Below are 24,375 nucleotides of genomic sequence, written 5' to 3'. Positions count from 1 at the left end.
CGAAAGCACATTTTTCATCCCACATAATCATGGGAATAACACGCAGGCCACAACTTTACATAGAATATCACATTTTTAATAACGGCTGTTAGTAGTAAGATAAAGCACAAGCAAAATGAAATAAGCGTCCAAGCGCCAACAGACCGGCAAGCTAACTGCGCATCTATACAGTCTGGCAGTCTGTTAAGAGAAAGGTTTTGGTTTAGGTTAGAAAAGTTTCAGTTCCCAAGAGTCACGTTGCGCAAACTATGCAAGATGAAATTATCTAGAAATGACGCAACACAGAGAAATTTTTACGATTTTTAGAATAGAGAGGGAGAATTAAAGGGTTACAAATAGTTTAAAATATAATTTTGGTTTTCATATTTTTATCTTACACACACACACACACACACACACACATATATATATATCGTGTTGAGATGAAAATTTTTTAACTGCTTGGCCAATAATTTGATGTGAAAAATACTGTGATCAGTAGCTCTTAGGAAAATAAGTTCTTAATCAAAAGCTTATTTGTCAGAGCAAACACCAAAAGAAAGGAAAACATGAGTCGGCACTTGTTTAGTGGGATAAGAAGATTTGAAATGCGGATGAAATTTTAGGATGCACAGCGGAAATGAAGTTAGATATTTATGTGTCGTCAGGACGTCGTGGAAGGAAAAACGAGGTCCTGTTTGTTTATACTTGGCCTTTTTTTTCTGCAGATGAAGAAGTTATTTTTCGAAATCATATCTGCAAATTTATACGGACGCTACGCTGGTTCTTGTTGCTATAGCATCTTTAGCATTTCTCTAAGGTATTTTTTTGTAAAGATATAATTAGGCGGTTAATTAAGCTTAACTTACGTAAGATTTTTTCATTAGTCCTCAATTCTATTCTTATATAAAGAAGAGAGATTTTGGATGAAAAATTTGCTAGGAATTAGGATACCTTTAACAATTTAGATTCAAGAAATTTTAAGAAATCGTACCATCTTAATGTTTCTCGAATTTGAATCCCTTTCACTCATTCTTTTTATTTATTTTTAATTTAAATATATTCAGCATACACTCAGAAATGAAAAACAGCAATTAGAAATATTAAATGATTCTGTAATTGCCCATAAGGCTTACTGACAAAATAACAAGCTTATAAGATCAGCCACTTTTAAAACTGCTTCAATAACTTTTTGTCGAACACAACCGTTTGTAAAAGATTCAAGAAATATGATTTAAGTTTGTTTACAGAGAGAGAGGAACTTGTTTCCTGTTAAATGTCAAGATTATTTTTTATATTTGCGAGTCGATCGTTGCTTGTCTTAGGAATGAGTTTACTTTAGCAAGGGAGGGAACAAAATGTGTAAGTATCATTCACGCGTAAGCAATGGGTGATAATATGAGCTTTGATACATTCTGTAGAGATAAACTTACTTGACTTTATAAAATTTCCAACTAGTGAACACTTGGAAGATAAAACTATACATATACCTTTAATTTCATGTTAGACTTTAAATAAATATATATTTTTTTAATAACAATTTCTATAATATTCTAATTCTGAAAAATTTTAATTAAGCTAATACATATCGTATTTCATTAAAGATGATATTATGGGGCTGAGCAGTCATTTAAACAATTTGTAGTGACATTAGGTTATTTCGAAGCAGAAAACGTAAAAAATGAGCAATGCGCTCGCCGGGAAGCGAATCACGGACCTCTCGAATACGCGCCGAGCGTGCTAACCACTATACCACGAAGATATGCTAAGAAGGCGGGAGAAATACCTTATATACTCTCCCTTTTAAAGAGCAACTGAAGATTAGGGACCCAATCGCCAAATCTTCGTGGTGGAGAATCACCGTCCACCACCTTTTTTAGTTTGGGCGTCACTGTAGAGATATTGGAAACAAAAGACGTGAAAAATGACCAATGCCCTCAGCGAGAATCGAACCACGGACCTCTTGAATACACGCCGAGCGAGCTGACCATACACTGGAGAAAACATCCTAAGAATTCGGGAGAAATACCTTATAAATTTATGACTGCATTATTGCTTGTATTACAGTTCGAATGTAGTTTTGTTACTTAACAGAAGCATATTCATTTCTTCCTACTGTAGGAAAAGAAATTGCTTTTAAGACAGAGAATATAACAATATAAATTAGTGAATCTGACTGCATATGATATGCCCATCCATAGTTCAGTGCATAAAATAAGTAAAAATCTGTAGTCTTTCCCAAGTCCGGTAACTCGTAAACAAGCTCGGCTACATGAGTTTTCATGATTTTCTCCAAGAATAAACGTAAACCCAAGCTAGTTTCCCTTACAAAACGGTTTCTTCGAAGATATGTCTTGTACGGCAAATAGTTCCGCTTATTTTTTGACAATTAATTAATGAACTAGGCTGTCTGATAATATGGAGGCAAAAGAAAGTTTATAACAGAGATGAAGGCAAATGCCTGCCATCAAGCTGTGACTTAGTTGTAACGGCTGCCAGATTTAGCTGTTAGTCTACTATGCTGACTGAAAGCAAAGCGCATGCAGAACTATTGATTCCCCAGTTAACCTTTGCAAAATGAAATGTTTTCTCTAAAATAAGTATTTACACATTTTAATTGCATCGTTTTCATATATTTCAGTCGAAGCAATTCGTTAAAAAAACTTTGTCATCAGTTCATAGAATTCATTTCATCAGATTCTACTATTTTCTATGTTAAAGTTATATCTTAAGCTGATTTACAATTTTCTAAAGTTTAACAAAGATTTTATTAAACAATTTGAAAGTTGCCAAAGCCGAATAAGAGTGATGATTCGCTAAACTATCGAAAAATTCTTCGATGAGTTCGAAACAAGAAATGTTGAAAAGAACTAAGATTTCAGTTTTGCGTATGTCCAAAGGATTCTCTGCAGAATCTAAAGAGACTAAAGTACTTAATTTTTAATCAAACTCAACAATACTGTTTTGTATTCAAAGTCGGAAAATTTTCAAAATTCATTCACAAGTATGTGAACCAGATAATCCCAGATCCGAATTCATCAAATGTTTCACCCGACTTCTTTCTTGCAATTTGTATGCATGCTATAAATTTTAGTCTCACTTCTAGTTTTTAACCCAAATGTATTTAAGTTTCTGAAGGGATTAAATACAACACTTATTCTTATTAACTAATTTTCGGTACAACGTCTACATTAAATAGACATTTAACTTAAAAATATCTGCCCTCTTTATAACAAACAAACAAAAAAGACGCTTATCGTGAATCGATGCAAACTGACAAAACGAATTTAATAGTCCTTTCTGGGCAAATTGACCCTTTGGACTAACAATCTGAAAGGTTTAAGATTTTAAATTACGTCCAAAGGAGCTTTTTTTAAAGTTTTGTGTGTTACCTTTATTTATTAACTATCATGTTCAACGTACTCAAACTGACATAAATCACAAACTCTACGATAGGTTATTTATAATTGTGCTACGAATATGTTTTTTATACAAATTGCGAACGCCATATATCATGCCTCTATTTGTACCGTAATAGTAAAGAAATAAACATATATTATGCTTTACAGGAAACCTGCAGCGTTTCAACTAAAATTATTTTCACTCCTTCTTTCTAAAGAACTGAAACGAAGAAAAAAAATCTTTCATTGAGAATTATTACTCTAATATTTTATCTTCTAAAAATAGCACTATCGGAAGCAAACAAACTCAAAGGAAAGTCGGTTTCTTTAACTTTCGGAAGATAAATTATTACTACTGTGTTTCTAAACGAAAACTCTCTCATTATTCGAAGAATTCAAAAGATATTATGGCGGCCTTCAAAGGAAGAATTTTTCTCAAAAAGTAATTTTAATGGAATGACTTCCTGAGCAAGAAGTATTCTTAGTAATACATTAGTGAACTAAATTCTTTTCACAGCCTAGAATAGTTTCGAATAGTTCCGTGTGCTCCAGATAATAAATTTGAGTTTTATTACAGTTTTTATGAATGCATGAAAGTTTTAGATTAACTTTATTATGCTTAAATTTCGCTATGACATTTTATTAATCCCAGATATAAGAATAACATTTACATTTCTTGGATTAACGAAGAATTAAAATTACTCAAATATTCTTCTAATAAAAATCGATAACTTGATGACTTTATGATAGAAATAAGATATCATCGCTTGCAAGAACGTCATATTCCAGATGATGGGTGTTCATTATATATCAATAAACTGATGAAGTTATTGATTGTAAAATAATAAAACAATAAAGTATTTTTATTCCTCTCATGATTTCATGTAAACTATTCATCTGTAAAATGTAACTCATCTAATTTACATAAAGGTAATTTGTAAAAAGACATAAATACAGAGATTCTGCTAAAAAATACGTACAAACCGCAGTATAAGCTTCTTTCATTAATTGAAATTAATACTGAAAGTGCTCATAACTATAGGTTGAATACACTGCTCGACATTGAAAATTCAGCACCAAGAAGGAGTGGTCAGAAAGTGATGAAATTTGGAAAAAAGACAGAGACAGCAAGCAGCAATAAGTGATCTTTATTTCAAATGGTAGTCAGAATACAGAGCGAGAACGGCGTCGGCTCAGTAGGATAAGTGATAAGTGACGGGGGACGTGGGCACTGTCCCTTTACCATAGCGGTTAATCAGTACAGAACCACGCCCACCATTATTTAGAGAACATCATTAACATATGTAATTAGCATTACAAATAAAGCATGGTAAGATGTACATAGAAGGAGTAATTACATCTACAAGAAAAGGATATAAACTATATACATATGGGCTCAGTAGGATAGGTAGAGGTAACGGGGGGCACGGGCACTGTCCCTTTACCATAATGGTTAATCGGTATTGCACCGTGCCCACCACTGTCTAGAGCCAATATGTAGGAGCCACATTTGCGCCCAGCACCAAAAGCCGAGGCCCAACGCTCGAACTATCCAGAGGGCAGTCAAACTGACCAAAAGCGCCCTCCACACAACGCTCACCCAACCGTCCAGGCATTAGTACATATGATAGCAAATACTGAGATTCTCTGACGATTATAATACAATGTGCAATTGGTACATAATGAAATTGCAATTATAAATATACTGCATAATACAAGTCAGGACAAAGACAGACCTCCATGTCTTTCCAACTGAAATCGTGAATGCTCCGGTTTATAGAGATGACATAATTGATGCTTATGTGCGCCCATGTGCCGGGGCAATAGGTGACGCTTTCCTGTTACAGGACGATAACGCAAGATCACACAGGGCTGGCATCGTAAATGATTATCTTCAACCGGAAACAATTATGCGCATGGAGTGGCCAGCTCGATTTCCGGTCTTGAATCCTATCGAGCACGTTTGGAATGCTTTAGAGAGACGTCTAACTGCTCTCAATCCGCCCCCTCAGACCCTTGCCGCGCTTGCAACTGCTTTGCAAGAGCAATGGCTCTCGCTTCCTATGGAACTGATAGACCGCATAATTGAAAGCATCACGCATCGCTGTATGTGCTGTATTGCTTCTAGATGCGACCATATTCCATATTGAAGGTACGTTTCCTATAGCAAACTGACACCTTCGATTTGTTCATTTTATACATGTGCTAATTTCTATACTACCATAATTGTCTGGTAATTTATTTTTATGTTATTTGATACCTTACTATGTGTTGTACATTGCGGATAAGTTTCATAAAATTCTACATGTAACTTTTTCAGTAATCGGGATTTTTGTGATTTTTCCTTAATTTATGATAACCAGTGTATGATGATTTTATGATTTACTTTATTTTGAGTTTTTGTCCGGCACCTAGTGAGTTTAAGGGTTAAGATTTTAAAAGTCATAAAAGTTTAAACCCCGTAATATTCAGATATTTAACACCATCAGATTATGATTCAGAAACTTTATTCCCTGGAAGTATAGTTTATAAATCATACGTTTACATTTTCCCTGGACAGGAATGTCATCTTGAAGCTGAATATTCAACTTTATCAACAGCAAAACTCATATTATATAGCATGCCGTGATCTGTAACATAGCGGTATTAGGTATTTTTCCCTGCTTACCGCATACCTTTGCGGCGTAATTCGAAGCATATTCAATGTTTATTCGAGAGGTCAAGTGTTCGAGTCCTGACTAGGGCACTGCACATTTTTCACTTCTCCTGCTTAAAAAAAAAAAAAAATAACGAGTCTACAGTGGCGCCCGAACTAAAAGGTAGTGGACGATAATTCGTCACCACCATTATATTTGGCGATTGGGTCCTACAATCCTCAGTCGCCCTTTAAAAGGGGGAGTCCACAAGGTATTTTTCCGCTCTTTCATGGTGTAATTAGAAAACAAACTTGACGCTTATTCAAGAGGTCCAGGGTTTGTGAGTCCGGCGAAGGTACTGCACATTTTTCTTTTGACTCTACAGTGGATTTGAAAATTTCGAAGTCTACTTTTGGTGTTCATTAATACCTGGGGTTAAAATTATATCTAATATTTGTAATGAAGTTTTGTAGAAACTTCTGAAGTGTACTGAAAGTCCATTAATATTTTTTAAAAAATTCTATCACATAATAATAGTACTAATTAATATTTTCAATATGATGGTTAATATTTTGGTGTTTTTCCTTGCGTATAATTTTGAGTTCAAAAAGGAAATAAAATTATAAACGTCTAAGCTTATGAAAATTAGATATTTTTTGTTTGGATTTAAATGTTTACGCAATATCAAAAATACTTTCATGAATTCATAATAGTAAATAATAACTCTGCTTAAATCAAGCCGCAAAACACTTGCACAATATTTTGAATTTTCATATTTTATATATATATTATAATGTATTATAATGTTTAAATTATTTTATAGTGAACTCTTTTTCGAGATGTTGCACTAATCTTTAATGCTAATTTAATCTGTAATTTTCAAATTACAGTTTTATTTCACATTTAATTTTATAAACACAAGTTTAATGGTTAAATAAATCATATGAAAAGAAAATATTTATTTCCCCAATAGACTCTACTTTTCGCAAACTGAATACAATAATATTTCTCTGTGATAAATATCATAATATATATATATATATATATATATATATATGCAATAAAATTTCATTTATTCTTATATTTTTCCCGTGAACATTTAAACAAGAAATTTAGACAGAAAATCCTCAATGTTTTCTTGATGATTTTACTCGGAAACAATACAAATTTTAAAAATACCATATTCCTTCGGATATTTTCTCTTTACTGTTTAGCGCTAGGTTCTGAAAATTTTAAAAATATTCGAATAATTTTCCCTGTTTTCAGTACATTCAGAGAAAAATTTCGTCTAAATTTTAAAATGCATTCGTTTACGTAGCGATTGTTTTTGTCTTGTAAGAAAGACCAACCTTCGCAAAATACCTGCGGAGGCTACGTCAAATCTTTCCCTGCTAACTATTGATTTTTATGCCTGGCTAATACAAGAACCAACCAGTCACACCGTACCAAAGGTGAACTGATATTAAGTCTAAGATTGTGATAAGTCAGCTGGACATTGACCTTTTATAATGATTATGGATGATTTGAGGTCTAAGGAGTAACAGAGACAGCAATAAGAACAAGCAGGATTTAAGTTACAGAGAAGATGAAATGAAGATATCTTATTAGATACTATACCAGGTAATTGTTAATATTACCAGGTACTCTTACTGGAAAGTAGATTTCTTTTAAAGAAATAACATTGTGATAGTTAACTGTAGTTTATCTACGACTACGTTTCCTTCATTATAGTATGTTCTTACTGTAACTACGTCCTCCGGAATTAATGTATTTGCATAATTTTCCCTTTCAAAACTTCGGCCGATAAAATTAGTAACAAAAAGGGAAAATACGGTATATATATATATAAAAAAAAAGGTCTCACCTTTGCCTTTTCTTCCTCATCGATATGAATATACATACACTGAAGGAAGACTAAGGAATCACCCAGATCTCAAAGAAATAACGCCTAAAATTAACTAATAAACTAGTATTGTCAGCTTAAAATTTCTGTGCATTTCACTTTTAATTGGAATAAAATATTTACGCGAGTGCAGAAGAGTTGTAAATAGAAGAAAACTTCTCTAAATTTTGTTATTTAGCTTAAAAGAAGTTTGGAGATCGATTTAGCGCTTGGTACTTTCCAACTTCTAATCTCTGAACTTAATTGGAATACTTCTCTGACATATTGAAAAAGAATTCTTCTAAAAGTGGTGTATGTATTATTATAGAAAGAAAATAATGGGCTAGATGTTTAAAATATGATCATTTCTACTCCAGATGCAGAAATGAATAAAACAGAGGTGAAAAATTAACTCGAAGAATTTTCAAAAGACGAGTTAAATTAATTTGACATTCCTTTTTTACCACAATAAAATTCATTAAAGTATGTTCCTAACTTTAGTTTTTTTTCTTTAAATTCATTCTTCCTTCAGTGCAGCATTTTAACATTAAAAAATTTGATTTTTTTCATATTAAAATTAATACTGGCAGCAACAAATCCAGCGAAACGGAGGAATGTGATTATTCAATAAGATCATAATATTAAATAATAAAAATGTCCGTCAGGCAATTTCATAGTATAATTATTTAATCAAAACCATTCAAAATATAAATTTCACCAATAAAATGAATAACAAGAAAAACATAAAGCCACGTTTTTGAATTTATGTCATTACAGTATTTCAAATGCGTCATCTTCCTACAAGCATTTGTAGCAGTGCAAGAATTAGGCTAGGTACATAAAAATAACTCAATCATTTTACAGGCTGTATGCCTATTGAAAAAAGAAGCCTTATGAAGAACCTTTTAAATAAATTTCATATACTATTTTTGCAGATGAAATGCTATAATGCTTAACAGTTTGCTTTATTCTTTTTTTATCATCAGCTATAAAAAAGAATCAAGCAATAAGCAACGATTTTAACCAGTTTGCTAAAGCAGACGAGGTTTCTGAACTTAGCACAGTCTTTAAGAATTTGGAATGCAAAACTTAAAGAAAAAGGCTACTTCACATGAAGTGGTACTATACAGAATTATTATTTACTATACAGAATAGTCATCTGCAGAGCAGTCAGATATTTATGTAGCAATCTGGCTTCAGAAAACTATTTGAATACAAGAAAGACAAGTAATTTGGAGTGTGATTGTGGATAAGTTGCAGACAACGGCGAAGAGAAAAACAGATGTCTTGGAATGAAAGATTCTTTCCGTTTGTGTATCTAGGGCAGCGTTTTTCAACCTTTTGAATAACGCGTACTATTTAAACAAAAATTGAAAACCTTTAGTACCACCATTACAAGGTACTACTACCACCACCACTCTTGAACAAAACTCAGATCGCATAAATTTACGAGGTTAGAGAAAAAACTCGATCAGGATGTTGGGGTTTTAACTTTTGTATTTAATACTTAAAAATACTTTGCGTATCACCTATTTTTCTGTTCCGTACCACCAGTGGTAAGTGTACCATCGGTTGAGAACCCCTGGTCTAGGGCGTTATCCAAATCGTTTCAATGTTGTGGGGGGGGCTTGTTGCAAAGGAAGGACGTTGTTTTTGGAAGCAATTGCTTTTATTTTGCATTACTGTCGAAAGTATTAGAGGATAAAATTAGGGAATTAGAATATATAGTAAACAAAATTCATTGAAGTTTTAAGATATAAGTAATAGCTTTGAAAGACGTTTGAGCACGGCGCCATTTTACTATTAAAATGACTTTGGGACTGATAAAGAAATAAATTGTAGGTAGACTAACTATTAGGCCTATTATTTTTTAAGAAGCGTTTCGTCGTGCCCACTGTATTTCATACTGTAGAAAGGACAGACAAAAAATATTTGTCATATTTTCTAGGGGTGATATACGTTAATCGTGATAAAAAGTAATGATTTTAGCCAGTTGGCTAAAGCAGACGACGTTTTTCAGCACAGTCTTTAGGAATTCTGAACACAAAACTTAAAGGAAAAAGTTCTTTCAAGCACTATTTCATGTGAAAAACTTAAATTGAATACCTTTTTTATATTTGTACTTGTAATTATTAGTAACAGTGTTTATGTATTTATGCATCTTGAATATTATATATGCCTATCTGGTATTTGTATTACCTGGTAACCTTTGCATATTCTGCGTAACTTGCACATCCTGCATTTATGTTTAGTATTCGTACATTTCATGGTGTCATTTACCTCTTCTTCAGCTTTCAATCTGTGCATTTGTAATTTGTGTAAACCGTTTAATTTGTAGATACTTAATTTAATATATGGCGCCTGATTTGGCGACTTGGTCCCGGAGCTGTGGTCTTCAGATCTGCTGGGTTGGTAACCAGTTCCTCGAATATAGAAAATATAGCTGTTTCGGCAGCCAAATCTGTTCACGTCACTACCATTATCCTGCTTGGGCGGGGCATCAGCAACAAGAATTGAAATTCTCACCCGATATAAGAAAATCCCTCTACCATCAATCTCAATACCATCATTGTGAAAAATTTAGTTCTGCCTAAAATCGAAATTCTAGTAAACAATATCCCGTTCACCGCTCTCCTGGATACCGGCACTCAATGCAGCTTCATTTCGGAAGCTTTTTTAAGAAACACTTTCGGAGATATAGGATTTTAGCATGGACGGTACGACAGTTATAGCTGCCCAGGAAGAAAGATGTAAGTGTGAAGGCAAAGTACCTTGATATGTCCGTATTAAGAACAAACAGGTAAAAAAAATTTTTTTTCATAGTTAAAAATTTGCAAGCTTGTATGAAGGGATGGACATTATGTTTGTTTGACTTGATGACAAACAGCCTTTCCCCCACTACAGCCTGCTCTACATTTCAACAATAAACGTCTATTTCGCTGAATACTAACTGCTTCGAGTAACTGAATGCGCTTGCAGTAAGCAGTGAAATAATTTTTATCTATGTGTTTGCTAGACATGCAGTTATATCTTCTGGTCCGTTTACTGCAAAAACTGAAATTCTTTACTTCTTTAAAAACAAAAGTTATATTTCGCAAAATTTTCAAACAATTTATAGATTATTTATTATAACACAAAATTACAAATTAAAAAGACAGAGAATAACAATAACATTCTAAGCAAAATTACAGATTTAAAAAAAAAGAGAACAACAACAACATTCTAAGCAAAAATATTGGTATTTTCTGGAATTTTACTTTTTACCGTGTTTTGAAAATAAATAAAATTCATTTTATACTTTTACGAATTACTCCTTATATCACTTTTATGTCTTAAGTCTTCAAATGAGTTTTTTTATACTTACGCCACATAAAAATCTACTTAAGGAGGAAATAAAAGCAGTTCTTCTGGAAATTTATTGATAATCGATGTTAGTTTAAAAAATGCTACATCACAGAAAGATTTTTTAAAAAAAGGAATTGCTATATTTGATAACATCAGGTATCACAGCGCCTTTATAGAAAAGTATCGGTTTTCGTGCCTTTGTAAAACGGATAAATATCGGCATTTTACTAACATCATTAATAGCATTTCTTTTTCAGATGTCTTTTAAAAAGATCACCGCAGACTAGATGATTTAAAAGAAAAACCGCAAAATAGAAAAATTCGTTAAAATGAAAAGAGGAAAAAGTAAAACTGTTAATGTGCAAAAAGGAGCTTTTCTATCGTCATGTTGCCACGAGGCCGTACAAGGAATTTATATATTATTCACATTTGATTTTTTATTTTGAGAATAAACTTGAAATTCGCATGATCCCTAGTAAATAGCTAGTGAATATACACCGTTTGGAAAGGAGCGATAGCAAACGTTTTTCAAGATTATTTTCAGACGCTATATATCTCGCCGTTCTGTGTTCGCCTTCACGTTTGTAGAGGAACATATAAAACAACCGGGTAAACATCAACTTCAAAATTGGACAGAAGAAAATGTATTGTTAAATCTTTTTGGAAATATAAAGCTCTTTCCAGGGAAATACAGTCTTTTCTCCTATCTGTTCCATTGCTGCGTTTTGCGCATGAAACGGGATCACGGAATTCCCATTCGAGTCAACAGGATTAGAATGGCGGCATAGTTTTCGAAGATATTTGGAGAAGTTTACTTCCATGCAGTCACCCGTAAAGGTAATTTCATTTCAGTTTTACGATCATACTTTGTTTTTCTATAAACACCATAAAAGTAATTGTACTACAGTGATTGTTTGGATGATATGGATTTAAAACATATTTCAAAATTTCTTATTGAATGATGGTAAAACGAATTTTTTAAAATTCAATAAGGACAGGATAATATCCGAGCCATTAACAACCGTAGTAATCCGTTAAATCGGCTGAAATATAGTGTGAACAAAGGCGGTGCACCAAAATTCATTGTTGTAAAAAGCTATGGAGACTTTGCGGAAGTATCCGCATGTGAAATAACATTTACATCTTCTCTTCCGACTTTTAACAGAACATAAGCAGTGACTTCTACTTCCGCCTTCAGTTTCTGATAATATTTGCAAGTAACAATTATCTCTGAGTAGGAACCACTATTCAACAGGCAAGCAATTTTTGAAATAATTCTTTGTCATTAGAAAATATCAAAATATATCTAAGAAATTTAATTTTGTCGCAGCGGTAAAAAAGAGGTTTTTACAACTTAAAAACAAGAAAATTGGGTCAAGCTGTGATTCATCGATTCCCCATTCCTGTCACTGAATTTTATTGTGAAGAAAGTACGTGAAATGGCAACTTTAATCCAAGTATTTCATGACTTAGTTTCCAAAAGCGAATGAATGCGAAATTTTCAGAATTTGGCGATTGGGCCCCCTCATCTTCAGTCGCTCTTTAAACGTGGGAGTATGTATAGTGATTTCTCCCTCATTTCCACTTAGCTTTGTGGTGTAATTGTAAGCACGCGTGATGTGTACTCGAGAGGTCCGGAGTTCGAATCCTGGATAGCAGATTTTTTCAGTTTGCTCACTTAAAAAGATTCTAAATTTTTGTTTCTTGCTAATTTTGCTTAGGTATGTAGTGATATAAGGAAGAAAAGTATCTGTATTTGCCTGTTACTAACGGATTAAAGATATTTGATCCTAATGATAATTTTGTTATTTATTTATGCCAGGTAATTTTACACGAAAGTGACTTAGTGATTCAATTAGCAATTTATAGTAGCAGCTAAAAGTTTATATTTTTAATTTTCAAAATTCCGAGTCACCTCCTCTTTGATTATCACCATATGGCGCATAAATGAAATTTTCTAGCAAAAAATATCTAATATAGGAAGCATTGTAAAATTGTGCAAGTGCAGAACCATTGTTATATGTAAGAAACTTAATGGTTTGTTGTATTTGCAGTCATGGACATATGAAGGTTTTTATTTACATAAAAATTCTCTTCAACATTTTTTTAAAAATCAAGGTAACCTTCTTCTGGTTATAACTTAGACATGAATTTAAAAGAAAACCGCATTTAAATTTTAGTTGCGTCTTGAATCAACATTTGCTTCTCTGTTGTAAATGTTGACAAATATATCTGATATTTATGATCACTCCAATTTCTTTCTTTCTAACAAAGAACAAAATAATATTACATCACTTCTATATGCTTTCATTCATGAAAATTTGCTCCTTTTTTCTCACAATAAGGAAATGGATGAATATGTACAATACGGTTGTCTGAGTAAAAGCTAATAATAAAAAATAATTTACTTTCCTGATAGCAATTAAGCGCAGAACCAATTAAATTTCTACTCAAGTAAAAACGGATTGTTTATGTGAAATTATTTAATATATGGTATTTTTAATTACTCGTTTATTATAGTTTTAAAAGGAGTTATTTCTTAGTATTAATAATAAAAAATATCGATTAATAATCTAATGATAAATTTACCCAGAAATTCATTTGAATATATTCATTTTATTTGATGCTGCGAATTTAAAATTCACTATACAAATAAAACGCGTTTGGAGTTAATTAAGAAAAACATCTGCTGATGCTCTTTTTCTCAAATTAAAAAACAAATTCAAAATTATATAGTTTTTCAATCGCTAAATCATTTCTTAATTTTATTCGCAGCCGAGGTTGTTTTTAGATAACTCCTCCTCCTAACTTACTTGTTAGAGTTTCCCATGTACTTACCACATGACTTAAAAATGATTCGAAACTACTGTTACGTAACATAAACCGATAAATTAATTTTTATGGAACATTTATTCAAATATTTACTTTTAAAAGTCCAAAGAGCCGTGTTATTTAGTTTGGAACATTTTTTAAGATTTCTTCAACTGTTTGCAGAAATACAAAATATGAAAAAGGAACAATTAAATAAGTAATTCAAACAGAAGTTAATATAATTTTTTTTCCTATTATTTCTTTATAAAAAGTAATCGGTGCTCGAAAGGTGCATCTGATCCGTCTGTTTTTTATAAACTTAAAAACATTTGCATTTAAATACTTTTTTTTCAAACTGTTGAGTTAAGTAAACTTAACATTTTTTAAACAGTAATATTATATTTGTTTTAAGTAACAAAAAGTAACAGAAACCAAATTTCCACATGTAATTGCAAAGAACACGAAACGTAAAACCAACTTAATCATCCTAGATATATAATGCTTTAAAAGTGGTAAAAACGAAATAAATGTAAAATTAACAAAAAACGTTGGTGAAAAAGGCACTAGGAGTGGATATTACAGTATTAATGCATAATATTAATGTATAACGTTTTACTATTACGTATAAATATAAACATCATTTTCACAACAATTAGTACGAAAACTATTTCGAAATGCTCCGTGGTTTTCATTGCTTAAATGGGTTCTCCTAATACAAATCTAGAAACGTTTTTATTAATAGGGTGGGCCAATAAGACCTACCAATGTTAAACGCAAATAACGTTTTCATTTTTTGATATTATTTGTTTTTCCTTTTGTAGGTTATGATTGAATTCTTGGAAATTTATTATGGAACCATACAGTACAAAACAACGCGTTAAAATTATCCAGTTTTCCTATTCTTGTCAACGATCAAATGTTACGACGCAGCTTAAATATCGGCAATACTTTAATTCAAGTGTACTATTTGGTGCGGTGTTATGGCCAATAGAGTTATCGGCTCATATTTCTTCGAGAATGAGGATGGAACGATTTCCGGATCTTCTTACAGAACAATGATTGAAAACTTATTGCGGTAAATGACGCAGCAGAATCCTTTTTATGGAGATATTTAAAAGACAAATTTTATGTTAATGTGAAAAATATTTACACGCTTAAAATTACATTCAAAAGACAGCCTTTTGAATTAAATGAATACATTCATTTAATAAATAAGTATGAAAATATTTTAACTTGATTTAGCTACTCTTCATAATTAACGAAACATTATTTTTTACATTATTGCAAATTAAATGCGAATAATTTGGAATAATTTACGGAAAATAAAAATTACACATAAATTGCCACATAACTTGCTATATAGAAACAAAAAAAAGAACGCAACAAAACAACTTTCTTCTATATCCACTTACAGAAGTCAAGGTTAACATGCATATTTTAACATAAAATTTATAGTTCAGTGAAAATAAGCTCATGCAATTATTATGTAACTTGTACAAGTTAGATTAATTTCTGTGTATGATATGACAGAAATTCTGCGAAACATTGTAAACTATTATTAAGCCCATACCCGGAGTTTTAATTTAGAAACAGTAATCAAAGCAAAATGTCATTCAAAGAGCAATTTGTTTTTTTAAAAAACAAAGCACAATTCCGCACGAAGGAACAGAATACGTAGCACTAGATACACCATTTGTTAAATGCAATAATGCTGCATATGGTCATCAAAATATTTTAGATATATTATCAATTAAATATTTTATTCAAAATGTAGAGTCCACTAGAGTAACTCCTGTGTGAAAACTGTAAGAGTAGTAACGGCACAGAAGAAGGGTTCGAAGTACCCTTTATTAACTATTTAAGTTTTATAATGTGTCAGCTCGACGCTAACAAACTACGCTTCTGCATGGGAGGTAACTGAAATAAAAAAAAATTAACTAAATATTTAAGATGTGTACAAGTCGTCGAACTAAAGTACAGGGCTCAGAATAATTCCTGTATATTAAACCCCTGTCGAAAACTAGGGACAGCCACGCGAACCAGCAATAACTCTGGTAACAGACGCTTAAGCAGCAGAGGTGAGGGCAATAGTCTAACTCTCCCTCTTTCCTACTTACTGAACCTTGGTTTTTTAAACTCTTCTTCAAGGTGGAATTTGCATTCCTTCACACGCGCTACCAAATTTAAATATTCTGGCACTGACAATTAGAGGAATGAAGGCTTATAGGAAAGAATAACAAATTAAATAAAATTGATTATTTAAAATAGATATAAATCTCTACAAAATATAAAATACTGATTCAAACTATACAGGAGTTCATTTATTGTATTTAAAATGCTCAGTTTTTTAAGAAATTATGAACTCATTAAATTTGAAACATAAACTAAGATCTTAGGCTTACCCTAGCACTCTAAAACTAGCTATCTGCATGGTCTCATGCAAATTAAATTAAAAATATATTTCGCGCAATTCAACACTTACCAATCCCCATGGATGAGAAATGCATATTAGCCTAATGTAAGGAAACGTATTGAAACCAAAGCAACAGTTCAAATATTTTGGAGAAACGCAGCCAAAATTATTTCTAAAGCCATTACGTATCAAGACATATAATAATTGTTATGACAGAATTTAAAACAAGATGAGTATAACTCCAGCATTCCCATACTCTCAGCTGATAGCTCACATTTGCAAGCATACAGTTACAGAAAAATAAATAAAATAACACCTTATTTTCCAAAAAGTTTTAGTGCAATAGATGCATGAATCGATGGCTTAAATAGTCTATGCCAGCAAGTAAACATTCGTTGAATTGAAATTTTCACGTATGATTCACTCTTAAATCATTGATTAGTTAAAATATCCAAACAAGATAATGGACCTTAGTTTTTGAGCTCTTGTTGAAATGATTGATTAAATAAACATCCTACTGACATGAAATATATGAATTCACATATCCTTCACTTTCACACTTATGATTTTTGGCTACGTTGGTGATCATGATAAATGTCTAATTGATCGTGTGACCTTACATGTACAGGCAAGATCAAATACAGAGCCTCTGAGAGTAACTAGCGAAAGTCTTTATGAAGTATGCGTTATGTGAAATACGGCTTTTATTATGGAAAGAGCTTTTATTTAATCCTGGTTCTCAAAACAATCATGAACAAAATAAAAAATTCTCAATATATACCAACAGCGCAGCAGATGTTAAAACAATATTTGGGCATGTGCTGTAACGCTTGTAGTTGTTTCTATGATTCATTCCTTGAAAAGAATGACATTATGGATTCTTTCGCTGTAACCCACAGTTTTGATAAAGTTGCAGGGGCGCGAGTATTTAGCCAGATTTGGCCCCTACTTCTCAGTTGTTAGATAAGTTCGTTAGATAAGCAGGTCGTTAGATAAGTTCGTTTCTACCCAACCATCATCTTGAAAATTGACGATTCAATGATTTTCAATGTGAAGCATTGGCCGAACTTATAGAAGAATGGTTTGCAACTAGAAAGTTTCTAAATTACATATGCTCGATTGGAAGAAACACAATATTTTAACATTTGGAAGTGTATATTGAAAGTAATATCAGTTTCAACAAAGAAAAACGTCTAAAAATATTATCAATCATTACGGTCATTTAGCCTTATATTGCACTTAACATAATTTCGAATGTATTATGTGTCAAATACTGTTGCATGTGCCGAAAGCCCAGGGCTATAATCTTTTGAATGTTTTAATTAAATAAAATCACTTCCAATCTGTTTCAAATAATATATATTTTTCAAAGGCTTTATAAAATTCCATAATTATTTAATACTAGAAAGAATACGGTTGTCATTTTCGACAATTACCTTTGATAGTTACGTATGCATTACATACATATTGCTGAAATTCTATGACTTTTCCTTACTTTATATGATGTACACATACACCTTTGAAAATCATTATTCAGTTATGAAAAGGGGAAAATATTGTTGCGTGCGTACGGGTTCGTTATGAAAGGAATGCACAAGTCCGATGAAAAATGAACAAAACACAACAAAATGCTTAAATTTTCTCAAATTATAATGCAGCATTACAATATCTCACAGTAGTTATCTTTTAACTACTCAAATGTCCAATAGAACGTAATTCAAAACAGCTAAAGAAAGCTAATCCGCGAATTCGCTACAATCAACAAGAGCAGTTTTCTAAACAACAACAAACTAAGCAACAACTACGAACTGAGATGTTTTCCTCCTTTTATAAGATTTTAAAATCACGCGCTAGAATTTTCCAGTACTTTCTCGAAATCAAAAAGATATATTTATTTATTTAATGCACGCGCTCTTGTATTTTCAATTTTCCAGTACTTTCTCGAAATCAAAAAGAGATATTTATTTATTTAATGCACGCGCTCTTGTATTTTCAATTTTCCGGCTTAGCTTTCTTTTAATATTCGTCACGCACTGCACTACGCGAGAAATAAAACCATTTAATTTATAATTGAACTAACATTAGCTTTTTAAATACCAAATTCGTAACAATATGTTATATACTTATTTAATCTACTGTCGCGATTTAGACAGCATTATAGAAAACAAAATCGAATCCTTTAAAATAATCTCCTAAAATAGTATTGTGTAAATAAATACTTCTGCAATCTTCCGTCTGTCGTTCCAATCTGTCGAGTTTCATAAGGAACTTTTGTCTCGAGTTTCCAAGAAAAATTATATTCCGTCACTGTTACGACAATCTGTCTTAGAAACTATATACGCAATTCCCACTAAAGCTACCCTTATCTATATTGATGGGAGTAAAAGCGAGGACTTTCATTCCGGTAGTGGAGTTGTCATTAAATGTACAAATGGAAATATTGTTAAAATAAATAAAAGGAAATCTGACTTCAGTGCGGTTTTTAAGAGTGAGCTTATAGCCATCGAAGAGGGACTAAACGCTGGTTCGTCCTTTACAAATTTTAAGGCAGTATGGTTTTTGTCTGACAGTCGCAGTCAAACAGAACAGTCTGACAGAAGGACAGCTTCTTGCGCAAAATGAATATGATGTGGAAAAACCAGCGATTTTTCATGATGCAATGCTATGTATTAGTGAAATGCTAAATTTTCGAATGAAAATTAGATAAACCTTTCAGTGGGTCACATAAACACAATCATCCCTTTTATTCAACCTTTGTTTATAGACACACTGATCATAATTTATTGTGTATTAGTAGAAGAATATAAAGTTATTAACCCTGAGCATTATTTATCAAATTGTAGATATTAAAAAGAACCCAGAAAAACTGCCCAGAATGTAGAATTTCTTAATTCTACGAAATATGATGTTGGCATTCTAGATTAAATAGTCAAAATTCTTCAATACAATTCAGATAGCTAATGGATGTGTTCTATAATATTTTAGATTTTTGGTTGCAGTCAGTGCTTAGATTGAGCATGAAAAAGCTACGGGAGGCAAAATTTTTGAAAAAGATTTTTGTACTGCAGTTTTCTAAAACACGTCAATGAAAATGTATGCCTACCAAATATGCTCCACGCTTTGTTTCACAAATTTTTTTTTAAGCATCAAAATTAAATATTTATACACAGTTCCAAATTGGAAAATAAAATAAAAGCAGAACTAAATATATATGCTGCAGAAAACAAATTAGCACTGATTAAATGCAAAAATATCGCTTAATAGAATTTGATCAGTGGAAAATGGGAAGTTGAATATATCTTAGTGGCAGCACAGTACAGTTTGTATACGTATAATTTCAAATTAAATTATTTATTTACATTAATTTTGTGTAATTACATGGATATGTTTCCAGGTACTTAAAGTGACAGGTCAACATTATTTTACTTTTAGTTAAAATGACATTTTGGATCTCATTATTAATGCTCTTAAAATATCCAAATGTATTTTATGTTTTAATTTGTCAGAGAAAATTCAAATTTAAGTTAATGAACTTTGTTTATAAAAATACGTTAAATATATTCTATTCTTTGTTTCAATTTAATCCGTCGAACGGACGATTTTATACCATTTAGCAAGAGAAAAAAAATACCGTCTTTCTAGTGTTAATGAAGATCCTGTCCAATCACTTTGACTCTTATTTAAAAGAGTTGTATTACTCCTTTCAAACAGGCATTAATCGATAATATTTTATTATTCATTAGAGGAAAGTATATTATACTTTATTAGAGATATAAATTTACTAGAGACAAGTTTATAAAACTTAATTAGAATTAGATTTATCCATATTAAAGCAATTACTTTAACATTAAAACAATAAGTCTAACTTTTGTTAAAATACGAAAACAAAAATTAAATTCACAAATAAATTTTAAAATGTATTGATTTTATTATCTCACCCAGTTTTCTTCAAGAATAGTCCTTCTATTTCCGGAATTGTCCAATTCATCCAATATGACAATAGTCTTAAATGAGACTGCGAGTGCAGCATTCAGAAGAAGAGCTGCAAATAGATTCTTGTGCATTGTGATGCGATGTACTTGCAGTTGCCTAATAATGAGAATAACCATTAGGATAATGTACTATGAAAAAATAAGAAATATTGAAAACATTTAAATAATGCAGATGTTTTAGAAAGTGGGTTACTTTTACTTAGATATATTTGTTCTCCTGACTCGATTATTGGAAATGACTTACAAATAAATCGCTACCAATCAATGCTCATTAGCATGATTAGTTGAAGAGACTTACGAACAAATACCACCAATCAATGTTTTTAAATTACTTTTCATTGACATTTTCAATGTAATATAGTTTAATTAGAAAGAGAATCAAAATTTGATTCTTAACTATTTCAGCATTTTAAAATTGCCTTCATCTCTGTCGACAACTAAAAGTACTGAAACTCTAAGAAGCTTAATGAGATTTTTTATTCTAAGGTAAAGATTCCAGTATATTAGGACTTTAAATCAAAATTGGAATTCATAGTTTTTCTTGCGTCTATTTCACCATCTAGAATGAACAGTAATACCGGAAAGTATACATCATATAAATAAGAGTTCAAAAGCTCCAGTTTTTTCTACTTGCATATTTTGATAATGATAAACAGACACATTTCATGCAATATTTAATACATTAATTTCATAATTTCAGCCAAAGAACATAAAAATGAGCCTCATCCTTCAATAAAAAATTAAATTACAAAGGAAAATGTACAAAGAAAATTTCTGCATGTTGATGATATGTAGGTACTATTCCCTATATCGAGAAAATGGAAGATATCTTGAATGTTTGAAAATAAATCAATTTTAGCAATATACCTGTCTTGTCTGTTGACTTAGGAATACAGAATATCGAGAGATAAGTATGTAGTCAGAAATTTATACGCGGCTCTCACTTTAAAAATTCTCAATTTACGAAACTTCACTATTAGAAAAACTTAAATTAGAACTTTTTTCTATTTAAAAAAATTACAATTAAATAAGCTATATCCCTTAATACACATACTAATTATCCTAATAAAAAATTAACCAACTTTCCGTTGAAGAAAAAAAAATCATGCAAAACTTTTCAATATCTTACAAATAGTGAAAAAATAACATGTAAGAAACTCAAAAAACAAAAAATTCCGTGCAGAATTATACTCTGCAGAACAACTTCATAAAAAAAAAAAAAAAAAAATCAATAAAAATATATCATATATATAAAAAATCTGATGTGTACACCACATGACTTCCTTGTACGGAATATTAAATTACACGCATTTTTTCTTGAATTTCATTTAAATTGATTGGATTGCATTAAATCTACTTCGTCCACAGCGCATAAACCACAATAGAATAAATGCACTCTTTAAAATTCACTATATTTATTTACTATAACGACACTCTGAGTGCACAAAATTTATATCATTTGAAGAATTATCGTTGCCACATGTTCTATTCAAATACTATAATAAAGTTAAAACGATGTATGAAAGAAATTAAGCAAACAAAACAGAAAAGAAACAGTTTTTCACAGACGATTTAGTATTTCTCATTCAATTAATTCAGTTCTCACTTCGCGACAAGGCAAAAATACATAAAAACTCAAAGTATCTGCATTAAAAATTACGAAGTAAATCTTAAACGCTTATTTCCTCGAAAAAATTCCAGAAAGGATTAAGCATGACTTAATTCGCAATAATAAATGAAGGCGTTATTTTTGTGTTGCGAAGCTTAGTCTCTCTAGATTGGCAACAAATCTACAATTCTGCTGTTTCAAATGTAAACAAATATGTCCTTATGTTATTTAAAACTTAACCGCACTTAAACAGCTTTTAAATTGTTGACAATTGTACAAATATTGCTTCCAGAATTACGAAAGGCATAAAAACCTTAACCGGAAGATAAAAACAACATAATTCAGTCATTTTTAAAGCAAAAAATATACAATTTACAAACATATAAGAGTAAAGAAACTGAGATCACTGAGCCGGGTAACAGAGTGGATATATATATATATATATAAATATACTCATATACGTTTGGTGCGGCTGATTGCAACCAAAATACGAGGTGCACATCTACATGTTATAGCAGTCCTGTATACAAAATTTCAACGTTATGGGGCTACTGGTTTTTGAGTTATGCGAGATACGTAGGTACGCACGTACGTACATACGTACGTACAGACGCCACGAAATTTTCTCTTCAGAATTAATTTTAAAGCAGTTTTATAATTTTTTTGGAGGAAAAGAGTCTTTTATTCTGTCCTTACGTACAGATATCACGCAAAAACATCGTTAAATTGCATTCGATAGCGGTCAAAATGGATATTTTCGTTGAAATATGTTGCCTGAAACTTTTCGCGATTACAATATTTCCTTTTTACTTCGTACAAGGAAGTAAAAAAGGGTATGTTCTCCCTCCTTTCTGCATGCCTTTGTGGTGTAACAGTTAGCACACTTGGCGCGTATTCGAAAGGTCCAGGTTCGAGTCCCGGGGAGGGCATTGATCATTTTTCATTCTCTTGCTTAAAAATATCCTTATAATTCTACAGCCTCGTTACCATACATTTATTACATTCCGATATGTTAAAATTTAGTACCCTCGGAAACGTGCCCCGTGCCGCTCTTTTTCAAAATTGGGCAAGAGCTTGGCAAAATTAAAATTAAAACTGCGTGACTGATTCAGTCTGCAAACTGCTTCAGACACAGCAAGATTATAGATCCTCTAAGACTCTCGATTAGCGAGACTCCTGCCGTTAGTAAGATCCTCATATAAAGAGAACAATACTTATCGTAACTATACATTCAGTAATAATCTCGTGGACTTTATATTGTTGCGTGGGTACAGGTTCGTAATAGATTGAATGTACATGTCCGATAAAAAGTTGATATTTTTTTTTTTTATTATCACATGAAATGTAACAAAACGCTAGGTTTTTCCTCAAAGATATTCGTACACTATCACAATATCACACAATAGTTATATTTTAAACTACTGAAACGTTAAATCGAACGCAATCCAAAGCGTAGAGAAAGCTAATCCGATCTCAGAATTACAGCAGCTAAGTAAACAACAACTCAGTAGAAACAACTGAACTGAGATGTTTCTCTCCGGCTTTTGAAAGCTTTGTAATCGGGCTTGAGAATGGCAATTTCCATTTTCTCGAGATTTTTGGAAAGCAATAGAATATAATTACGGCCATAGCTAAGTCAATTATATTTATTCCGTTTTAAATATAAATTACATCTATTTATTAATTTCGCGTGCCACTGTAATTTTACTTTTTCGGTGTAGCTTTCTCTTAAAACTCGTTACGCGCTGCATTGCACAGGAAATAAAACAATTTCAATTACAATCCTACTAAAAATAGCTAACTAAATACAAAATCCGTAACAATATTTATTTTTAATTCGATATGCACTAAGTAATGTGTAACCTAACGAAAACGCAAACCAGCCAGCTACCAATTCTTACATGGAGTAACCCCGCAAGCGAATCCACATCACTCTAAGGACAATGGCTTAAATTTTTCTGTTGACGAAGCAAGATTCATAAAGCCTTTTTACATTAGCGCAATCTCTGATGGTATTAATATCTAAGCCAAAACAACTCACAAAAAAGTAATTTTATGCTCCTCGCTAAAACTTACTGTTAACTTGTAGAGACATAAGCTTTTTTTTTTTTTTTTTTGAAACAGGAGAAGTGAAAAAATGCAATGTCTTCGCCGAGAATCGAACTACGGACCTCTGGAATACGCGCCCAGCGTGCAGACCACCACACCATGAAGGCATGCCAAGAAGGCGGAGAAATACCTTATAAACTCACTCGTAAATCTCAAGTGTCCGTCTTTTATACATACATATATATATATATGAACAAT

General features: G+C 31.7%; 1 protein-coding gene across 2 annotated transcripts in view; it reads right to left on the bottom strand.

Moving 5' to 3' along the window:
• The window catches only part of LOC118189561 (calcitonin gene-related peptide type 1 receptor-like), a 501,544-nt gene that overhangs the window by 133,918 nt on the left and 343,251 nt on the right, over nucleotides 1-24,375 (bottom strand). For both annotated transcript variants that reach the window (XM_035360181.2, XM_035360189.2), the window contains exon 7: nucleotides 20,406-20,556. In XM_035360181.2, the coding sequence (XP_035216072.1) occupies nucleotides 20,406-20,556 (151 nt within the window). The remainder of the gene's footprint in view (nucleotides 1-20,405; nucleotides 20,557-24,375) is intronic.

The sequence above is a fragment of the Stegodyphus dumicola genome, chromosome 7, assembly GCF_044657685.1.
Source record: "Stegodyphus dumicola isolate Sdum_Otavi_A_Nest chromosome 7, ASM4465768v1".
NCBI lineage: Eukaryota > Metazoa > Arthropoda > Arachnida > Araneae > Eresidae > Stegodyphus > Stegodyphus dumicola.
Note: the sequence above shows the minus strand (reverse complement) of the source record. Positions and strands in the feature narration are given on the sequence as shown.